The 23545-nt window shown below is 41.7% G+C and overlaps 1 protein-coding gene across 1 annotated transcript; it reads left to right on the top strand.

The window, feature by feature from the left end:
- Nucleotides 1-4430: 4430 nt before the first annotated feature.
- On the top strand, nt 4431-22773 carry LOC109464559 (hemicentin-2-like). Its single transcript, XM_019761563.1, has 11 exons — nt 4431-4491; nt 12194-12505; nt 12773-13078; nt 13864-14011; nt 15887-16002; nt 16467-16721; nt 17249-17447; nt 18017-18132; nt 20691-20876; nt 21784-21905; nt 22642-22773. The coding sequence occupies exons 1-11, from the start codon at nt 4431-4433 to the stop codon at nt 22771-22773; spliced, it is 1953 nt and encodes a 650-aa protein (XP_019617122.1).
- Nucleotides 22774-23545: the final 772 nt, after the last annotated feature.

Here is a 23545-nt window from a genome sequence, read left to right as displayed (position 1 = left end):
ACGATGCAAACACACGCTTTTACGTGGGCAGTTCCGTCGTGTGGTATGCAACAAGGCGAAAAAGGAGGATATTATGTTATCTTTTTGTCAGATTGCTCTACTCCAAAAATCGCATTATCAAAGAAACTCGTTTTCCGCAACACCCATGCTTTACTGCTAGTTTGTCTTCAAGGTTTGTTGTTCATATGTCCTTTTGTATATATATATTGGGCATTGTTCTTTAAATGTTTAATATTTTTATGGGTTTTTCATAACTGAAGTTAAGACCAAATAAGGTAACACACTTGTTGACACTTCGAGGACATTCTACGCATTTCCTTCACCAGTCCAGATAGTTTGACTAACGGTAAATATGTAGTAAAACAAAGAACAACCTCCCTACGCTGACTACCAATTATATCTACATCCAAGAGACATTCCAGAAGAATCATTCACAAGTTTAATAGTAGGCAGAGTTTTTTTTCTATTGGGTATAATTACCAGTGATGTTTGGTAAAACGGAAAAATGAAATATAATGAAAAAATTTACTCTGTAAATATAGATCGTGAGGTCGTGAAATGTATATACTTTGATGTCGCTCTAACGACTATCATCAGAGATTGTAAGATGTCAGTAAAAGGATACAGCACTGTCTATAAATCTCTATGCCATCGATGCAGATTGCATTGCTTTGAATATTACTTGTAATGCCGTGTCACTAAGATAAATAATTTCCTAGTTGTACCACCATTACCAATGGCAATGGCAATGTTGTGCTTGAAGCTGTCTCTAAAGATTCCGTTGGTTACCGCAATGTACTGGATGCACCTTGAAACGTCTGGCAGTCTGGTAGTCTACAAATTTGTCCAGTTGCTTGTGTAACAATTACCTTGTGTCGTGTGTGTATAGACTTATTTTCACAAGATTATAATTCTATGAATGATATCTCGATGGCAAATATTAAGTCAATGCCAGCGTGGCTGGAAATTAAATGTAAATCTAAGCTGCCACTCATTTGGATATCCAAAGTGCTTTGTATGTACTATATTAGCACAAAACTGTGCTGGTAAACAAATACAACAATGAAGTACATGTGATGTACGTACGAATCATGCAACAGCAAATACTTAGTCTAGTGAATAGTGACTGACATGTTGTCTTTGTACATCATATGGACATGATTATTATCGATGTTTTGTAAATTTATTTAATCTAAGAATGGCCCTAATCATTGCACTCACATTGTGTAATAATGCAATGTCAGTTTCAGTCTGCATTGATAGACTGCTTCGCACATGATTGTTCGATGGGGCCAACGTTAAGCTGTTATGTCAGTCAGAATAAAGAGAAATCAAAATCTTACATTGAAAGAGTGGAACTCACTGTCACCAAGTACAGTAGGGGCATTGTCAATAGATAGCTTTAAACAATGTCTAGCGCTAGAAGTTCAAGGGTTAGGTGTAACAAGTCGATCGGTGTAATATAGCCAGCTGCCGCCGCGCCGCGTGCCTGCGAAGCTGGTGTGTTACGCCGAAAGGCGGTTATACCGGCTATACAGATACAGATACAGAAAGATCATCTGTGATTAACTTGGTAGAAGATTTTATGAAGTCCAAACCGTAATTTCCAACACAAGTAATTCTCCTTGTATACAAAATTTCTGAGTGTGTACGGTCTTTGTTAGGGAATGAAGAACCCGTAGCTTCTATGACGTCACGTTATGCAGATGACACACGTGACTCAGAAAGAAGTGAATCGTAGGTTTCGGCGATTCTGTGCCCCCCCCCCCTCCTCTTTGTTGTCCATGATAACAAAAATCAATTTCTTGTGATGAAAAGTACAGTTCAAACTTGCTAGAAATCAGTACAATGTATAGACTATAAGCTGAGGCAATCCATCACTATAATCTTATACAGCTGCTATCTGCCAATAGATTCACACCATTGATTTCCTTTGTCAAGTCTAGGTAAGCTGTGTCTATAAAAAGCTGACCCCTTGGTATTCTTTGCAATGGAATTCCTGGAAGATACGGCATGTCACTATGGGTTTACTGGAATTTGCCCACCTCTCACGTCTTTTCAGCATCTATCATCGTTGTGTCCGTAATGGGTTTTGCTTGACCGTTGGGCCCTACTTTGCCTCCCCGTGGACTCATTATCTGTGGTCTCGGTGGATCCGGTAAGCCCCACGGGCTTTGTGCCTGCCATGCACCGGCTTCTGCCTAATACCACAGAGTAGGCGACGATTACTATACAACAGCTTTCCAATACCCGATGTCATATAACCACAGCCGTTAGCAGCTGCATCGATATCGCCAAACGCATTTGCAACAGTACGGTGGATTGATATTAAGTAACGCCGTTAGACTCGGACGGGTTTTGCCACCCATATCATAACTATCCCCGTGACTCGGCTTATCAAATGACCGTTTCTAGAATAACTCTAAACACCGATATAGAACAATACATCAGGACGGTCGGAGGTAGAGATAAGTCCAGCGAAGTCACGAAAAGCGGGTCGAGGGCAGCATGTTAGGGCAAGGAATTCCACCTCAATCTGACTCAATACGACAAAACGAATGTATGAAGCTTTATAAATGGCTGTTCTCAGTCGACTGTTCTTACATATTTTATACATATCATGTCTTACTTATCATGATCTTTCTTCTGCCTTTTGGCGTTTGAAGAGAGTCTTGCCATGCGAAAGATTATAGGAATAACCCAGGTAACCCTATGCTGTGTAGTTTACATTTTCACATTTTTTATTCAACATTTTAAGCAAACCCAATACTACAGATTTAGTAGTACTTGAGCCATCTCTACAGAAAACTATCATCCGTTTTAAGGTCACCAGTAAAAGATTTAATATCCCTTCTGTGACATTCCTGTTTCTCTGAAACAAGTTCGAGATAAAGTTTTATCTGATACCAGGGCACCATTATTAACATGCCAGGGCCGTAACTGCCTGTGTAAACCAGAGAATCAATTTAATGGAAGTCGAACATACGCATATAATCCCACCCATTCCAGCTATATCCCTGGTAATGTGCCTGGGGAATGTTTAACAAGCTTCAAACATCACATACACGGCAAATTCACATTCAAGACATACCGTAGGCGTTTCTCTTCATAATATTGGGCACGGCTCGGTTCCTGCATGAATCTCATGAGGTGTATGAAGGATGACTTGCACGTAAGGAGGAGCAGCCAGAATGACTATGAGCTTCTGGAACTAGTTTGGTACTGGCTGATTTTTGCAGTACAATGAAAGGAGTTTTCTGTGCTGGCGAACTTAATTTTTTGTCATCAGTTACAGTCTACTGTAGACAGTGCACTATAAAAGTTGTAAAGAAGTTTATCATACTCGATGGACCACAAATATATGTATAACTAGCTGGTAAATATATAGTACTCCAACGAAAAGGCGAGTTAGATGTTCAAGATTACTTCGACAATACGTTTGATAAATCTAAAAAAAACTATCAAATTAAAAAAAAAACATGATCCCTTCTACATGTTCATGACCTTTCATAGTACATGAGACTGTCCAGTATTTAGGCCAATTTAACAACCTTTGCGTTTATGACCACAAATGAAATGAATTTCATAAATTGATACATAACCCGCAGAAGGTCGTTAACATTGCCGTGATGCCGTCTCCCCCTGCCCCGCCTGTGTGTATCTGTAGAACGGTAAAGTTTAGTGTAACGATTTATTCATGGTAATCCTTCGATTGAGGATAATGGTGGCATTTGAAGCGCCGTCCTGACGAATGTGACGGTTTGTCACAGTCTCTGTCATGTACCGCGTCCGAACCGCCCTCGGCTATCACCATCCGTCTCCCTCCGCGTACCGACCTGTCGTGCTGGCGCCACCTAAATACCCAAACGTCCCGTTAGCCATTTGATCGCCCATGTAGTCCCCTTCATCCAGCGGCTGCCTCATGCTGCCTACAATAGTAATAGCTTCAGTGCAAACCAGAGGGGACTTGGTTCAATACATCAGTGGAGTCTGTTCCGCGCTTGTTACGATATGTGCCAGTGCATGCCCCTGTGAGTGACACGGACATCATATTGACCCGGTTTGTATGCAGGATCCAACTCATCTCTTGAAAGGACCAAGGTTATCGTTCTCCCTGAAGAGACTTCGTACTACATCATATAATTCGGCGGTTCTGCCTCGCATCAGACCTGCTGCTGCCTACGCTGCTCTAATAGGGTAGTGAGTCAACCGGTGGACGTACCGTATCCAGATACCTTCCCACAGCGTTTTCTACTAGCGGTTCTGAACGACACGTTTCCAGCTGTTAATTTACTTTGGATGCTGTCGGCAGACAACAATCGTCTCTCTTGTTTTTCGCCGGGATTACACAGGCTAGGCGGGGGTGCCCGCTTCCCTAACTAGCTTTAATCGCAAGCGGAGCAGGTGTTCTCTTCAGACGGGTCGGAACCATGACCGCCGCCCGGAGATGGATCGTCCTTTTCATCCTGACGATCGGGTGGTCATCTTACGGTAAGGGTGTGAAATGCTTGTCTTAAACAGTAGCACTGTTGTGTATGGTATTTATATGTGTGTTCCGTACCTGAGCGTAGACCATGTATGTGTATTGTGTGATGAAGCATCAGTGTATTGACGTATTGACATTCTTCTTATTAATAAACAGTCAATCTAGACAAAGTATGAATGCCCTTATGCAGCATCTGTAAGGCATGACAGAATAGGTCAATAGGTTATTTTTCCACAATGGGGATAAAATAAAGGCGCGTTAGCAACCCATGGGCGGAACTGTACAAATTTGACACGGTTGTCAGTATGTGTGACAAATTGATTGAAGAAAAACATTATGTAAACTATTGACACCAAACGGTTGAAATAAACAATATATTAACTACAAATATATAGAGAGCAATTACCGGGTGTTTAAGGATTGCTGGGATGAGGCTATTGAGGTAACGTTTGGTCTCAGTAGGTAGTATGTATTAACGGCTATGCCACAATAGCATACTGTGTTGCTGATTTCGTGTCGTACATCATAGACATAGTTAGAATTTATAGAGAATTAGAAATTCCTGAAACACATCCAACGAGACTGTTTAAAAAAGACAAATCCTTATAGAAAATTTGGTCTTTTTTTTAAAAAATATGTCTACTCTGTTTACATGACTCCAAACATTAATCATTTTTCAAGTCACGCACTCAGCTGAACTCAGTGCTCAGAAACACAAGGCTTACAAAAGTCATTTCTTTCATTTCCAGTCTCATTTATATTGTTTTTCTGTGTGCAGTCTCTACCTCCTGAAGGTCGGTGATAGACGACAGTGCTGCAGCCCTCCTGGTATTCTTGTTCGAGACGAATTCAATTTATCTTACATGACACGTACAAACCTGAGGGATAATTCCATTCCTCGGGCTCCCCACTGGTCCCTCTTCTATCCCACACCAATTAAACGGCTCATGATTAAGCTCAAAGCTCTAATGAAAGCCCTCTCGACTGAAGCAGCTCATTAAGACCGTGCACGCAACCAGACTACACCGTGTAACAAATCGTCATTACAACTCGGACGAATTGAGCGGCAATCGCGGCGCGAGTACGGAAAATTAGCCGTCCGTAAGTGCCGACATTTCGGTCCGGCTTTTATCCCCTTCTTATAAACTGCTGGAAGTGATTTGAGGGAAACACTTTGAAATCATCCTAGAGTGGACAAAGGAAGTGGAGCTAATGCCGCGTTACGACTGTAGAACGCTTTATTCATACCCTGACATTTCGTTTGGAACTTTGAAGTCTGGATCGGCGCATGAGCCCCACTCATTAAAAACCTTGTTTCGCCGGCAATTACGCTTCAGAGGCCGACAAAATGGTATCATTACGGACTACATTCTTGGCATTTAAAGTTGTCATTTCGGCGCTATGAACTACACGTCAAGCATATGTATTTCAAAGTTTTAGATATTTGCTCTGTGATTATTGTGATATTAAAATATCGCATGAATTAGATAGTAATCTCAATATTGGCGGCAGTTGAGAACCAGCAACAGATGCGACTGCATATACACGGAGGAGGCGCTGCGATTAATTGCTGATATTACATGCATAGGGAATATAGATCCCACGTGTATCAAGTTATCGACTATCTCATCCACGCGAGGACCATTTCGCATAATAACTGAATCGAAAACAAAGACAATTCTATTGACTTTACATCAGCATACGTTTCTTCTGCCAGAAAACTGAAAACGTATCAATCAGCAAGAAAAATCATAATAGATTCTGTTTACCGCACTGGAACATCTAAAAGAGCCCGTATTATGATTAGCCAAGCTGGGAAGCAACCCAAAACACATTTACGTCGGCCGTAGGTATCCCTGGTGTAGAAGACGGACTCTGCACGATATCGACATTAATAATTCTCCTCTTGTGTGGTCTCTGTAATAACCTGACCCGTGGAAACCTCACCGGTCCCTGCGGATGTCATCAACCAATTGATGGACGCGTATTGTGTGCTAAAAGTTTGTTTTGTGTCCACCCTATTCAACTTCAGTCCATCGATCCCCGCTGCCTTTACCACCTGTATTTTCCTGGAACTGTATCTTTTGTGTTACTGGAATATAGATCAACGGTTGGCGCGAGTACTGGCGCGTATTGTGTGCTGAAGGTTTATTTTGTGTCCGCCGTACTTAACGTCAGTGTTTCGATTCCGGATGCTTTTACGAGTACCGTCTGTATTTTTCTGGAAGCGTATCCTTTCGTGTTACTGGAATAGATCGACGGTTGGCGCGTATTGTGTGCTAAAACTTTATTTTGTGTCCACCGTACTAAATGACAGGCCATTGATCCCTTTGCATTTTCCTGAAACTGTATCTTTTGTGATACTGGAATAGATCAACGGTTGACGCGTATTGTGTGCTAAAAATTATTTTGTGCCAGCCGTACTAAATTTCAGGGAATTGATTTCTGTGTGTTTTCCTGGAACTGTATCTGTTGTGTTACTGGAATAGATTAACAATTGACGCGTATTGTGTTGTTTTCTGTCCGCCGTATACTCAACGTCAGTCCTTCGATCCCGGATGCCTTTATTACCTTCTCTTCTGTATTATTCTAGAAGCGTATTCTTTTGTGTTTCTGGAATAGATCAGTGGTTGGCACGTACTGTGTGCTAAAAGTTTGTTTTGTGTCCACCATACTACATTTCTGGCTATTGATCCTTGTGTATTTTCCTGGAATTGAATATTTTGTGATACAGGAATAGATTAACGGTTGACGCGTATCGTGTGCTAAAGGTTCACTCTGTGTTCGCCGTACTAAATGCCATGCCATTGATCCTATGTATTTTCCTGGAACTGTATCCATTGTGTTACTGGAATGGATAAGTGGTTGGCACGTATTGTGTGCTAAAAGTTTATTTTGTGTCCACCGTATGAAATTTCCGCCCATTGATCCCTGTGTTTTTTCCTGGAAGTGTATGTTTTGTGTTACTGGAATAGATCAGTGGATGGCACTTATTGTGTAAGTTTGTTTTGTGCCCGCCGTACTCAACGTCAGCCCTTCGATCCCGGAGGCCTTTAATGCCTGTACATATATTCCTGGAACTGTATCTGTTGTGTTACTGGAATAGATCAATGGTTGGCTGCCACATTGGCATCCGTCTGTGGAGGAGTCCCCTTATCGCATGTCTGCCGGGGGACTTAGCTCTGCCTGATTAACTCTGCGGCAATTTAAGATCTGAACGGCGGGATCGTGACAACAGCCATGCCGTGTTGTTACCTTCACAAAGAAGGCTTTGTTTTCGGTAGTGTGTGTGTGCGGGTTTTCATATTAAATAACATTAAAGAGTGCGTCATATTTATTATAATATTTACAATAGGATAACCGTCATTAAAATTGGAGTAAATGGATTTACAGAATTCGCTAATAATTTTATCCCTTACAATCTTGTTATGCATGTATTAGAGTATTGTATACGTTAATGATGTGACAGTGTGCTGTAAACGTGTTTTACGATAATTTGCTTTAGGGTCGAGCCCATGCCTAATACAATCCCCTTCCATTTGAAAGAGAAAGATTATACAATCAACCGGGATTCTGTTCCAATATCAGCGGTCTCCTAATCTCTTCAATTGCGCCAAGTCCTCCCTCGCCACCTGCGCAGTTTCCGGAGCTCTATACACGCTCACATTAAGGTAGCAGCTTTCAACACGTAGCAGATTTGATGGGTCAAAAGTTAATCCCACTTAGTCTTAATTCGTGCCAAATTTGGCGAATCCTCCCGCTGCCGGTGAGATAAGCTAGTTTTCTCAGTCTGGCAGCCGCCGTGAGGGTCAGCAGGTCTGGTGTGCACGTTTCTTTAGTCCCGCACGGAAACTCAATAGTAACAAGAAGTCAGGGATAGCATACCTCCATTAGATATTGTACTTCCAGTTGTACCTCCAGCAGAACATCAAAGCTTAGGCCTACTTACTTAAGTGGCTACAAGACCAGGCCAGACACAAGGAAAGGACCTACACTCACTTGATGTACCGATCCGGCGTTAATTGCCTGTACCTGAGAACAGTTATTTACTATTATTATTACTATTATTATTATTATTATTATTATTGAATATTTCGAGCTTTTGTAAGCATAAGCATCATCTTATCTAATTTATAGTTTTCTAAATAACATATGTTTTATATGTGAGACTCCTTTGGCAATATTTCATTTCAAGATTTCATCATTTATTATACTGATGTTAAACTTTAACTAGCTTACATATGTCACGCGTATGAAATTATCATCATTTACAATTAAGTAAATGGAATCATAACATTATCACATTGCAAATTAGGTGATTATTTGCATACTTAGTAATTGGCATATTTTTCTACCTGCAAAGGTGAAGTAACAGCACGGTAATGTGTATGTTGATAACTATTCAAAAGAAACTTCTTAATATGCAAGTATAATCTATTATCAAAACATTTTCTGAATGGAAATGGCCTTGTATTGCCTGATATCAACTTTTTGCGGCCGCCAACGATACAAAAGATATATAATTTATCATGTGCTATGTCTGTTCCTATTTGTGCCCAGCATGTTAAATCTAATTTGCATGCAACATGGGTTGCCATTTCGTTCCACCTTTCCGTTTTTCCCTTCTACATTAAAGTTATGTTTAAGTTAATCATAATAACCTTTACCACAATAAGTGCAATAAATCCCGTAATTGGCGTAAAAGCTATGTTAGAAATTGGCCTCAGATCAACCATCTGTCTACTGGGCTAATTGTATACTTAAGTGGTGAATGAGGCCCCCCAGTGTGCACTGACAATGATTGCAGTGTGTTTATCACCATTACGGTACAATATGGCAACCCATATATTAAAACAGATATAACCATTATCTAAAACGCATCAATGCTTGAAAACAAAGTAATGGTACAGTAGCATAGATTTATATAACAATATGGTTATTATGAAAGCCAGGCTGTAGATTAAAGCAAAATATATTATGGCACATTGTCCAAAAAGATTGAGATCTGAAAACAGTGCATTTGGTTGGCTAAATAGTCACCCACAACTCACAACGAAAGTTTGATAAGGAAATGACTTACAGCATATACCAGTGCCTCTCGCTCAACGTATTTTAGTAAATCAGAAACGTTCGTTTCTTTTTTTATGTGATGTAATGATATGCGTCACACTATCTGATTCTGAAAATTGCCAACACAAATGAAGTCCCTAAGGTCAGCTATACCACTTGCCGAGGAGTACTTTGGTCTGTTCCACACAAAGAGCATGATATACTCTGCATTATTCAGTTGTCTCACTGCACGAAAAGTTTTTACCACTGGAGGCAAATACCAGTAAAGCCGGGTAAAATGTTTACTTTGTAACTGAACTTGAGAATGATAGTAAATAAAATTTTATTAATTCAGAAGTAAATGAAGCTTTCCAGATTTGGGGTTTAAGTTTTCACTACCATGGTTAAGTTCAGTACTGTTTGCAAAAATCCAACTACCATTGGTAAATCCAAGTTTTCGTGCAGTGTATGCAACAACACTCACTCACTCAACACATATATATTGCGCACAGTTTCATGCAAATTACAAGAACGTCGTGTTTAGAATCGACGCATCCCTACCTTGACTCTGAACGAAGGAAAAAGAAAAATAGCGTTGGTCAGAAGCCACATGTTCCACTAGTTGTACTTCGTCATCTGGAACGAATGCTGTCAAGCCCATAGGTCGGGTAATCAACCACGGGGTGATCCACACTGATTGCCGCGAGTATTGACCAATGAGATCAATATTTAGCACCGGCACTTCTCAGGCCTGTCTTACAGCTTACGTTGCAACGTTATCTTTCAATTGGTTTCTATTTTTGCAGTGTTAACTTTTTTGCATCAACACATCAAACTGAGCTGTAGGGGGAAGTACTGTCTTTCGTTGTCCTTGGACGCATGGATTAATCTGTTGGTGTTATTTTCTCCTCGGCGTTATTACTTCTGTACTATTTATAACCGCCTTAATAATTACAGCTATATTATATTAAGTATGTGTAATCAAAGCACGAATATAAATCTGTTATAGACATCTGATATACATTATCATCAGATGCTAAAATAATTGCTCAAAATGATTATGATTGTATCTTTATTAGTGTTTTAGTCAGAGCAGATCGCAAATGGACTGTAGCATCTATTGATGTTAGCACATCTTGTACTTCAGAACGATAGAATTAAGCATTCATCCTGATTTAAGGGCGTTTATGATGTATAACATCAAGAAAGACATGTTGCTATCATACATTACGGTATCATGGGGAATCCACCTAGTCAAGGTTCACCGTGGAGCCGAGTGATTAAGAGGATCCAAGAAGAGGTCGTCTTGCAAGGAACAATAAATTCTTATGAATAATGCCGTTAACGGAGATCGTTACGTTGTTGCTGATCATGATCATCTACTTCATGATTCCCGCGGCGCTCGCAGAATCTAAGAAACGTTTCGACCAATCTTGTCAATGCATCAGTAGAGAGCCGCCAATCATTTGAGCAAAGTTCAGTCAAATCCCTTTCCTTTATCGCAGCGTTGCAGCAAGCATTTTAAAAGTTAAGCATTTTTTTAACTAAGAGTTGAAATATTTCAATTATCTTTTAGTGACTGTAATTCACTTCCAATTTTCAACATAGCTGTGCAACTATCTCGTATCTCTGACATTTATGGTTGATGCTAAAACGGCCCATGCGAAGTGTGCCCAGTTTGAGGGAACACAACAAACTACCACAATGTAAACAAACATGGCTAAAAGCTGTGGTTTAAACACACTCGTGTGCGTAATATTTCAGCACCTCCACTTCCTAAATGGCACTTATTTGCAAAGGAGCAGGGCTAATTCAACTTATTTTGTAAAGACATGACCAGAAGATTGACTTCTTCTATCGTTCTATATGCATCTTTACCAGATCCAACCTCTTTTAACTGCCGCCACTATATGGATACAGTATCGCAATGTACAACGATGAAGCGTTAACTCAGATGTGATTGATAGAGGGAAGACACACACTAATAAAGAAGAGACAGGCCATTAATGTAATTAATGAGGCAATGATTGTCCCACGGGGGTGGTGATTAATGGCGTTAATGCCTATCATGTCACTAAGTGTGCTTCAGTGAAGGAGCAGCTGTTGTGATAATGGCGTTGTGATTTGTAAAGCGTGCCTATCGATTTGATTTGAGAGCTTGGGTGTCATTGAACGTCTGGAGTGGGCTTGGGGTAACCAGTCTCAGGTGGAATGTAATGAAAGCGTCTGCTGCGTTTGTAAGCTATAACACTATGCTGTAGGTAAATGCCCAATGAGGATGCCAACTTGATGCCAATGGAGACTGTCAAATTGGGTGAAATGTCAATATTTAATTGATTTAGAACACACTATCCAACCAGAAATCCCCGATGATGAAGAAAATATGTTAGAAGGAACATTGTGCTAGTGGCAGGATGATGTTTTGATAGACAACGCACCTGCACTGGTGACTTATGGTATTCGTTGATGTATGTTCCGAATCAATGTTTGATTGATTCGAAACAGTGATGTTAAGTGTGAAGATGATGTTTTGATAGACTTGTAAGACAACACACCTGCATGGTGCTATGATGATTTATGGTATTCGTAGGATCTCTTTTCAAAGGAAGATTTATTTTTGGAAATTAATCATCATAGTCAATGTTTTTTTGTCGACAGCTAAAGGAGCCTCCTACCGGACAACACCAAAATCTGTGGCGGTTCTAACGGGCAGAGTTGTCACTTTGGGTTGTTCATTCAACGGATTGAGCAGCAATGACCCGGTCATATGGGAAGGACCACCTGACTTTACTGTGGTATCTTCGGGAACAGCAGTTTTCAAACCTTTCAATCGACATAGAATTGTAGGAGACACTAAGACAGGAGAGTATAACCTGGAGATTCGCGACACGACCATAAGTGACACAGGGGACTACAGATGTTTCACAACGTCGGTAGAAAAGGCAGGGGATGCTACACTTACTGTCGTTGGTAAGATTTATTATACGTGCATTCAATGAATGGTGGGGCGCCTTTCTTTTTAGAAACGATGTAATAAAATGTCAACGAGTATTAAATACGGTGCTGTGTAACCTGCAAAGGTAGCTCCAATGGATATGTTTCTGGCAAACAAAATATGATACAGTATCCTCACGCTCTTGTGCGTAAATATGTGTTGAACGTATACGTACTGACCAAAATCCTACTATATGTAAATAGTTTATTCAGCCTAGTAATAAAGCAAATCGCCTTTCCTAGCTCCGATGGACGGCGCTCCTGACATCACTGGAGCAGAACTTCCTCTGACGGCTGGGGACGAGCTCCTGCTGACATGTCGTTCCCGGGGTGGTTACCCCCCGCCACAGCTGACCTGGTATAACGGCTCACAGCCCTACCGATCCACCCGCCCGGCCCAACCACAGGACACCGGCGGGACGGATATAGAACTCTTCACACCTGACGTGACGCGCTGGGACAACGGAGCAAACTTCACCTGTGTAGCAGACCAGGGATTCCAAAACCTGGTGAAGACCAAATCGGCCTCCCGTATACTCCGTGTGCATTGTAAGTTTTTGCTTTATTCTAAAACTTCCATGAAATGCATTCAAACATTCATTCCTATATTCTCACGGCATACACTTGAAGTTTTAGGGTCAAGCCCCTGTCACACAGGGTTAAGCCCCAAATATGGCCTCCCAAGAGCGCAGCCGTGCGGCTAAGATTAGGTCGGGACAAGATTGGCTTTGGTTGGCAGGTGGTTGGCTGTTGGTTGAGAGTAGGTCGGCAGTGTTCTGAGCGTGTTCGGGGGGCGGGGGGGGGGTTCAAATTTTCCTTAAATTTAAATCAAATTCCATTAGATTCGTAAAGAAAAGTACCCGTATCCTAAATCTGGCCATACTGCTCCCGAACTTCAGCCAACGTTAAGCTTGGTTGGTTAATGGTAATTTTGTTGAATGTGTGACAGGGGCTTTATTGGTTAGACCAAAGACAATCGTTACATTGTTTCTAGAGTTTGAGTAGATCAATGCGATTTATTATGTTTACCGAAGGAAAACATGCTTGTCTTTGCTCAGTTTCCTCTTCTTCTTCCGTTTCAAATACTGACCTCTGACCTGGTTAACCAGACTGTCTCTCACCATGGTAACTGGTGTTCGGTTACATCATCATTTTATAGTAGGAGGGATTTAGACTCCTGTCACCATATATACGAATGTGTTTGTCAATGAGTAAGAATTAATAGAGCAGACCATATGCGAAGGTAAACATTATGCAATTGCTTTGTAAATGTTACCTTTCTAGTTATATGTGTTTTTTGTTTCATCCTAACCACGTAAACTGCATCCCCTCAGACCCACCAATAGTGATCGTCCCGTCCCATTCCGTGCACGTGTTGGAGGGGAGACCCACTAACCTGACCTGTTACGTGGACGCCAACCCCAGGGCAATCATTAGCTGGAAGAAACTAGGAGACGTGCTGCCACTGGAAAGTGTACAAAGGTATAAGTGTACTAATGCAATTAATCCTATTCAGACAGGGCTTTTTGGCCATCTTAAGCTTGTAAGGAGGGTCGAAGCCCGCCCCCCGTAACTCTAAAAAACTACTTGTTGTATGACCACCAAATTTTCAGAGGGTAATATAGTAGTGGAATTAAGCCATAAGAGCCTATTTTTGTTATTATGGTGAAATATGACATCATTATGACGTCAATTATGTGAGTTTGGGCCTAAAATCGTTAAAATAGTTTTTTCTCGTAAAGTCATTCAACAAAACTTTAACAAAAATTGCCTACGATAGAATATCAACCGAGCTCTCTACATCTATTGTGTTATCCAGGTTATGTATTGACCATAATGCAGCAATATTGGGAGATTACTGCAAAACTCATTATGCGCAAATGCTTGGGTAATGACCGAAGTAGTCAAGCAATGATCACATTATTAAATTACACTGATCTTCCTATAATTTGGCTGGGAAATTTGAAAATATCATTCTTCTATATGCATTGCAGAGATACAAGATAATTGAATTCATTCCTTGAATAGAATGCAAACATAGTTCAAAATTCTAATAACGTAGATGCGGAAAGGCAAGCGTTTCTGTAACAGGCTTTGTCATGAGCTACTTTTACAATCCCCTTACTGGGTTTCCATTGATCTTTGGTGCGTTTTGGAAAGCTCTATAAATCACCATTGATGGTCGCTGATTAAAGACCTGATATGGAGGAAAAGTTCTATAATCTCATCAGGAACGGACCAAGCCAGATTGCAGATAACCTACGCCGTAGGAGATGATCCCAAGGCATTGCCATTGGTTAATCAATACAAATTTGGCTTACCGACTTAGACCAATCTTGATAGAAAGAAGCCAAAACCAATACAGATAAGATGCATAACCTCCTACGTTAGGTTATGGTAGGAAAAACTATCCAAAGCAAGATTTTGCAGTATAGTCGGGGGGAAATCATGTCTTCCAATCGGTTTTTGCATTTTGATAGCATCAGAAGAATCTGGTTCGAACAAGGTTTGTGTAAATTCAATAGGTTTTGACAATCTCCCTGATATGAATGATGTCGTCGGACTGAATGTAGGTACGAAGTCATTAACAATGAATGGTATCATGGATACAAATCAATCAAATAATCAATGGCAACAGTTCCTTGACATTGAATACTAACGTTGGTGACAGAAACAAAGGGTTGCGTCCAGCCGCCATTAATTTACTTGTCTGCACTTGGACGGAGGATCCTCTGGGGTATATAGTGTTACCGAAACTTTGTTAACGTTTCATGACAGAAACTGATGTAGGTATCGTATCAGTTTTTCTTCCCAAGAAGACGCTCCGAATCGTCATGTTTCTTTGCATCTGTGCAGTACCAAAGTAATCCGTTCATTTAGTTGTCTGCACTTGGACGGGGGCATCCTCTAGAGTGTACCGCGTTACCAAAACTTTACTAAGTTAAACTTTTTACGACAGAAATTTATGTTGATAACGTATCAGATTCCCTCCCAAGAAGAATCGTACTGTTTCTTTGTATTAGTGGTAGTACCATGCACAGTAGGAAGGAATACCGGAATACTTTAATTTACTTAATTGTCTGCACTTGGACAGGGTGCTATCTAGAGTATATCACGTTACCAAATCTTTGCTAAAGCTTTACGACAAAAACTGATATGGCTATCGTATCAATTTGCTTTTCAAGAAGATATTCCGAATCGTGCTATTTCTCCACATCAGGGATAGTACCGTGCCTTAATTTACTTGTCTACACTTGGACGGGGCGTCCTCTAGAGTGCGCAACGTTACCAAAACAGAAACTAATGTAGCTATCGTACCAAATTTATTCCAAAAGTCGTGCTGTTTCTCCGCATTAGGGGCAGTACCCTGCACATCCCGAAGACGTCCCGGAGAGACAGCGGTGTGTACCAGTGCACGGCTGATAACGGAGTAGAACCGACAGGCGTGGGGTCCGTCAGTCTGCAAGTCTTCTGTGAGTGCACGTTGCATAATGTAAAAGAAGTGCATGCTGAAATGGTGGTTTTTACACATTAGATAAACTATGGATTTTCGTAAAACATACTAGGTCATAGCTGCTATCAGCCTTCAGAAGTTGCTGGAAAGAATAGAAATTAAACATTATGAAGTAGATAATATGACAGGTGAGTTAATGTGCTAAAGGAGTACGGTTTACCCCTTCAGAGAACTTAGGGATCGGGCCACATTCCCTGACATGTTATCGGTCTATCTACTGTTTCCAGCCGCTTCTGAAGCCTGGTAGATGCTAGGGTCCTGTTATAGCCTTCCAGTTGGGGAAATTAAACTAGATTCAATTCACAAATTCAAGTAAAGCCACGGCATGTTTGCAAACTCCGATTCCTCTGTTGCTTGGGAAATAGTGCTTTGTGGATTCCTGCTGTCTGAGCGTGGAAAAGATAAATTCTGTTCAAAATGCAGATCCCCCAGTTATAGAAACAACCATGGACGCCAAAGTAACGGTTATGTTACACCGGGAGGACTTCAGTTTAAACTGCCAAGCGGAGGGAAACCCCAAACCTCACACCCGCTGGCGGCGGAAGGATACAAGTTTGTATTGGGAAAACCCACTTCGCTTCCACCGGGTGCGTTACGACGTGGAGGGGACGTATCAATGCGTGGCAACAAGTGACGGATTCCCTGCTGCCAAGAGAGATGTCCGTATCGACGTAGTTGGTAAGGTGACATTTTTCGTCACATCGAATGCACAGTTTCAAATGACAGCAATGCATTTTGCACCATTTGAACGCCATTTTGTGGTAGAATAAAGTCTGTACAACAATGAGAGAAAACATCGATATTTCTCTATATTTCATCGATAGTTCTCCATCTTTATATTACTAAGAAATACAGACAAATTTACATTTCTATTGAACATAATGCTAGTACTAGAATGGTGACATTTGCAAAGCAAATGCATAATGTTTACCTTCGCATATGGTATGTTCTGTTAATTCTCACCCAAATACATTCATATACATGTATATGGTCAGACAGAAGTCTAAATCTCTCTTGTTATAAAATTGCAACATGATGTTACCATGGTGACAGACGTCTGGTTTCGGTCATTGACCTTATTTTTGGAGAGGATGAAAAAAACTGATCAAAATATGTTTTATTCGATAAACATAACTAACAGCTCTATTGTATACATGCATATACAATTCTGTACTTAGCCCTGTGGGTTTTTCATTCCTCAAAAGGTCAGCCTCAGATCCAGAGTGGGTCGTCTTTCGTCTCCACCCGGGTCGGGGGCTCTGCTCGCTTCCACTGTGACGTAACGGCCGACCCTCTTCCCGACCGCATCACCTGGTCCATGAGTAACAAACTGGGACAGGAGATCAACCTGGTAACAACCAATAACGGCATCTCCATCGACGAGAGACCCTCGCCGGACGGAAGGTAATTGATACTCGATACTTTATTAGGATATCCATTTGTTGCAAAAGCAACTAGTCTTCCTGTAGTCCAAAACACATAACTTTACACATACTATAGTCTCCACCAGACTTCTTTTGCAGGCTGAATAAATCGTAGAAATCGGCCTAAAAGGGTATTAATTGGCGAGAGAAGGTAGCCGGCCATCGACGATCAAATTGGCCTGGAATTCGGAAGAAGTCTGTGAGATGTCGCCACGATAAAAAGGCATAAAAGTAATCCCCTTATCTACGGAACAAGGACAGGTCAATTTACATACATACTACAAAATACATACTACACAATCAAATAAAAACGACAACATTACACTACTATACAACATGAATAAAATAATGACTTCTTGGAATACATCAATTTGCTCTTACTTGAGATACACATGATTTCGTCTACGCAGTTTTTGCACGGGAATACTGAATAAGTCCTGATTTAGGACTGTCCTTTGATCTTAGATGTTTATTACTGTAGATCTGCGGTAGGTTGTTACATTTGGAAATGCCTCTGTATCAAAAGCATTTTTTTTCTTATTCGTTGAGGTCGAGCGTGCTGTCCCTGACAGACGTTCGGGAGGACGATGAGGGAACCTACATCTGCAAGGCTTCCAACATGTTCGGCTCCCATCACAAGGAGATACGGCTGGCAGTCGTAAAAGGTTTGTTAGATAAAAACCCGTAAATAGTTTCATCAGGTTTTTAAAAGAGACTATTTTTTACACATTGTCAATTAAGTGTTTTATTCAGCAGACGTTTCGGTGACCGTCTGTCATCTTCCTCATTGCAATTCTGACTGGTTCACTTTGCACAGCACTGGTGTCGGTGCTATAGATGCATTCCCAAACCTAAAATATTTACATATCTACACGGTTGCAGGAAACTGTATGTGACAGACGGTCACCGAAACGTCGGCTGAAAAAAGTTGGTTCAACTTAGTTGTGTATAATGAGTCTCTTTATTCGGCCTGTTAAGTACAAAAAAAAAATCAATCGTGGTTCAAAAAAGATTCCCATTCTCAAACACAGCCATTTTTCTTTGCTAGACTTTTTGGAGATTGGTGGTTGCCCGGCGCCTAAGTTATATTCTTTTTACATCCAAAACGACCTTTTAAAGTTTACAGCGGTCTGGTTTACTGCTAGCTTCTGAAATAAACTGTATGCAGCCTGCATGTGAGCGATAACTTTACAGGTAGCCATGCGTTTGGCTTGCCTTCTAAACTAAACTGACGGTGCTGACGGCAACTTTAAATACTAATGGGCAACCTGCCTTTTGGCTTACATTGCCCAGTGGACAGCTGGAGAAAAAAAGCTGACAATGCATGCACTTCGCACGACACATGCAGTTGTGTCTGCATAGAAATATCTTTCAAATGCCATGCATAAGATGTGGAGCCATCCCATACAATATACTATATCCATAAGGGACAAGGCTTGCATAAAGATATGCCAAACGACATTTGGCATGTTGAGCCCAAGATTACCCAAGAGGATGGTACGGCATTTCTAGTCTAGGCTGTGTTCGTTAACAAAGGACAAAGGAGTGCCAGTGCCTCTTGGACAAAGTCCAATGTAATTCTGGCGCTGGTGATGAAATTAAGATTGGAGGTCTTGGGACCTTGATCATATTACAAGCGCACAAATGAAATGCCTTTCATTGACCAGACACCAAGCTTTTATTAATATCCCTACATGGAAGAATGCCATTTGTAATTATAATTCTGTCTGTAACAGTCTGGCTGATCATAAAATGGACCCAAAATCTCATGCTGACCTAGTCATATGTGATTATATTAGATATGATTTTCTTTAGGACTATAAAGTTTCCATCGACCAGGCATGTTACTCCATGTGATTGATAGTGTGGAATTGAAATAACCCTCGATGAGTCACTCACTCAAAAGGTCGAAACTCTCAATAAAACTGAAACTGGAGTCAAGCCCTTAAACACCATGATAGAAGGCCTCTTCTATCCTTTGGCTTGCTCAAGCCTCTGTCACACATAGCCGAATATGGTCTCCCGAACACTGCCGCGAACTCTCCTCAGCCATAGTTAGGAGGAGGTCGGCGGAAAGGTCGGCTAATGGTCGGCCAGGTCAGCTAATGTTCGGCTGCGCTAGCTGAATGTTTCAAAATCATTATTATGCTGGCAATGTTATGTCTTATACCATATGTTACAATTTTAACACAAGAATATAAAGGCAAATATATGAAGTCACTAAGTACTTCTAGCTCTGTTTGACTGATGTACATATCCGTCAAATAGATAAAGAAGGCAAACATTGAATTTTCTTTCTCGCGATGAATATATATGGTACTTAGTTATATGGGAGGTGGCCGCACTGTTTTTTTTGTGTACGATGATGTGGCATAACAATATAAGTTGTAGCTTAAGTGTACGTCACATTGTCTATGTCCTTTGTGTAATGCTAATTGAAATAAAAATAAAAAATGTTTTTTCTTAGGGAGCTCGATGGCTGTCGTCATTTCCATATCCGTAGTGATCCTTGCCGTAGTGACCGTGATGGTGATTTTCGTCTGCGTGGCCCGGGCCCGAGGATGGATCTGCATTGGTGAGGAAACAGGTACGCAAACAAGGAAAAAATACTCAATTTTAACCTCTGAGCGATAACGTTATGCTGAGATATATCAAACTAGAGAAGTAACATTTGCTTTGCATAGTGTTTACCTTCGGACATGGACAGTGAAATTGCAACATTATGTAACCCAACACCAGTCGCCATGGTGGCAGACGTCAGCAAATCATGTCATTGGTCAGGTCATAGGTCACTGCTCGGAGAAGAAGAAGAAGAAGAGCGGAAGAAACAGAGCAAAAACAATTTTTTCCTTTGGTAAACATAACAAAACAGATTGACGAAGTGATGGATATCACTTGAAATGTCAGGAAGAAATCCGCATGATTTATCCAATCGTAGGGTTCGAATTGCTTATTGCTTACTTAAATGTCTAACTTTCATCAACGTAGAAAATTTCAATATTTACTACTATTCACTATTTACTACATATCTACTATCTGGAAGTTGGTGATTCGCTACAAGTCGCCCAGATTGAGGCCTGGCAAATCCCCATCTCGCATTAGCCACATGGTGATTAAAATCGTCAGCAGAACTCAAGGAAGAATATAGTGTGTGATTTAGTACACTAATGGACATCCTAAACAAGCAAACAAATAAACAAACCTGTTCCTTACCGCTTTCCAGCCGTGGCAGTCCCCCACACGAAGCCGGTCCCCCCGCTGCCTAAGTACGCCCGTAAGCCCGGTCACGGCACCAACGACTCCGGTGTGGAGGACCTGTTGGAGCTGCAGGAACTGGACGGGACCCTGAAGCCACGCCCCCCTCCCCGCACAGACAAGGAGTGGACGGCAGTGGGCTTATCCTACACCGGTAGGCTTCTTCTGTCTAAGTGAAACGAAGCTACGTACATACATGTATTATCCTCCATAGCATGCCAAAAACTGGGGGTTTTGGGGTCTTCAGGGTCTTTGCTACAAATGTGCTATTTTCTGATTGCATATAGACAACATCAGCTCAGCATACTTCAACGTTTATCTGTGTGAGCTACAACAGAGACTGCCACTCAAGGATCGGTCTATACAGCCACAGGAGAACCTGTTCAAGGAGGCGCGTGCCATCGTCTGCCCAGACGGAGGGAGGCCAATGATGATGATAGACAACATAGCCGGCCTGATAGAACTTGGCTGATCAGAAAACAGCCAACGACCACCAAACCCCCAGTTCTATAAGCCTGCTACGGAGCATACGTGTCTTTTAGGCTTCAGAAGAGGCTGAAAGAGTAAAAATAGCCAAAAAGATGTCGACAGATAACATACCAGAGGTGTTGGTCCGCTATAGAAGTACAGTTTGTAGCCGCTTAAATGCTTTAAAGCCTTGTAACTAAATTGCTGCAAGGCTGCATATGCATTTCTCCTACGATTCTTCAACCACATGCTACTGTAAAATAGACCGACTAACGATCTTGGTCGGAACTGCATTAATACCTTGTCACAATCTAAAGGACGTGTAAGCCTGGCCAAAATGACACTAAACTATCACTTTTACATCTTCACAGTCTAGTCGTATAGTAATTACGGACATGATGTTGAGGAAATAAAACTATCATTGAGACTATACATGCATGTGAACCTGAGCGGATGCCAGACCCATACACGCGGCCCAGAGTAGTAAGCCACAGGGTCAAGTTGATCTGATGAACTGTCCTGTGTAGCCTACTGTAGGCCCTGGAAACAATCTGGTGCACCAAGGGTACACTGATACATCTTTATTCTTGCAGGTCTGGCCCACCCAGCTGCACTGCCGTCCTACTCGTCATTAGAACGGCAGCGGCCGGACGGACAGGACATCATCTCACCGGAGAGTATTCTGGAGGAGGGCCAGGGGGAGGACGCAGTCACAGTGAGTACAGTTTGGTCTGACTTACCCTTCAACATGTTGCTGTCTAAAAATAGTCTCGGAAACGTATTTCGGTGACCTACGGCTGTAGGTAATTTAAACGCCAGAAGCTATGGCCTAACAAAAAGCTGGCATCTTACCAAGCTGACACGTGCCGTTTTTTCCGTGTCAGGCATAGCACTGAGCCATCTTAATTCACTGTTAAGCGTTGTCAGGAAATTATTCACTTTCATTCCAAGTTGCACGGTTTTCCAGTTCCTTTTATACACGCGCTGTATATGTTCACTGGTTCCGTCAGCTCATTTTTAAAATGACGCTGTAGGAAACGTCGACCGGAAACAATTTACTACATGTAAAGAAGAAGCTAGGTCCCGTTCCTACTTCTTGCCGAGCATAGGGGGAGTGCCCATCTCCCTTTCTGTTGCCCTTGGGCCGCACAGTTGTGGAACCCGGCTCTACAGCAGAGGGCTAGTATACTGATAGCGTTGTGTGTTTGACCTTCCCATACTCTTTCTCATAGATGCTAAGTGCCAAGCAGAGAAATCAGTATGGTATGATTCGGCCGGGTTTTGAACTCATTACTTCACGTCAAAGCAAGCACTCTTTTCGGTTAGGCTTTGCACCGGTGTAACTACTGGAAAGGGGTCTTTTTTTTAGTAGATTTTGAATTGTCTTCGAATATTGTTTATTACCTGAATGTCTAACCTTCATCGAGATGATGTGCTTTGCTGTTCTCCAGGTACAAGTAGACCCACCGATGCCTCCTCCCAAGTCGCGGCAGAAGATGTGGAAGAGACGGGGCGGCAGAGGTCCACAGAACCACCACGAGGCAGAGAACGTACTGAATGAGATACAGGCGGAGAGTCTGTAGGTCCGCGTCTGGGCAGCTGCACTATAGAACCCCTGTCACACATTCAGAATCTTCCTACTCTTCAAGCAGAGGTTTTGGTTCAAGTATTTTTGGCGTGTTTTTAAGGCTTTTTATCAGTTTTTTTTTGCACTGGAATCTTTCTTACTTCAACCTATGAAGCTAGCTTTTAGGGTGAAAAAAATATTCCAGTGCAAAAAATTAAAAGAAATCCTGATAAGAAAGCCTAAAAACACGCCAAAAATAAGCCAAACCCTAAACCTCTTCTTGGAGAGTAGAATCAATTTCGGGAGCAGTCTGACTGGATTTAGGCCACGACTTCCTTTCTATACGAAACGAATCGAATTTCAGCTAATTTTGACTGCCAACTATGCCCCGGCCTCCTCCAGAACACAGGCCGACCACCAGCCTAGATTTGCGAAGCTCCTCGTCCACATTCAAATGTTTTACACGTTTGGCGGAACACCAGCCGACCGTGCTCCCGACCTACCCCTAACCACATTGTGAGCAGTTTGGCTAGTATTCAGGAGGTCATATTCCGCCATGTGTAACGGGGTCTTAACCTGCGGCATAGCAGGGGGTAGATAGAGACGGACGAGCAGTTGTCACTTGTGCTGACTGGGGTTATCCGATGAGACGAACGTGAAGAAAAAGGGCAGTAGTAGCAGTTGGCATCTTATAAAATACGAATTATGTCAGAAAAAAATCGTCAAAAGCCATTCGAGTGTGTAACCTGAGTTTTAGACGATTAAAAACACACACTGGCAGGGTACTT

This window comes from Branchiostoma belcheri, unplaced genomic scaffold (assembly GCF_001625305.1).
Source record: "Branchiostoma belcheri isolate BF01 breed outbred unplaced genomic scaffold, Haploidv18h27 scaffold14, whole genome shotgun sequence".
Classification (NCBI taxonomy): Eukaryota; Metazoa; Chordata; class Leptocardii; order Amphioxiformes; family Branchiostomatidae; genus Branchiostoma; species Branchiostoma belcheri.
This window is presented reverse-complemented; position numbering and strand designations above follow the sequence as displayed.

Excerpts from the sequence above, each read along its gene's own strand:
- LOC109464559 (XM_019761563.1), top strand. The coding sequence starts at position 4,431 with ATGACCGCCGCCCGGAGATGGATCGTCCTTTTCATCCTGACGATCGGG. Across the intron at positions 13,079-13,863 it reads CCGTATACTCCGTGTGCATT|ACCCACCAATAGTGATCGTC; the intron begins GTAAGTTTTTGC and ends GCATCCCCTCAG. Across the intron at positions 21,906-22,641 it reads AGGGGGAGGACGCAGTCACA|GTACAAGTAGACCCACCGAT; the intron begins GTGAGTACAGTT and ends GCTGTTCTCCAG.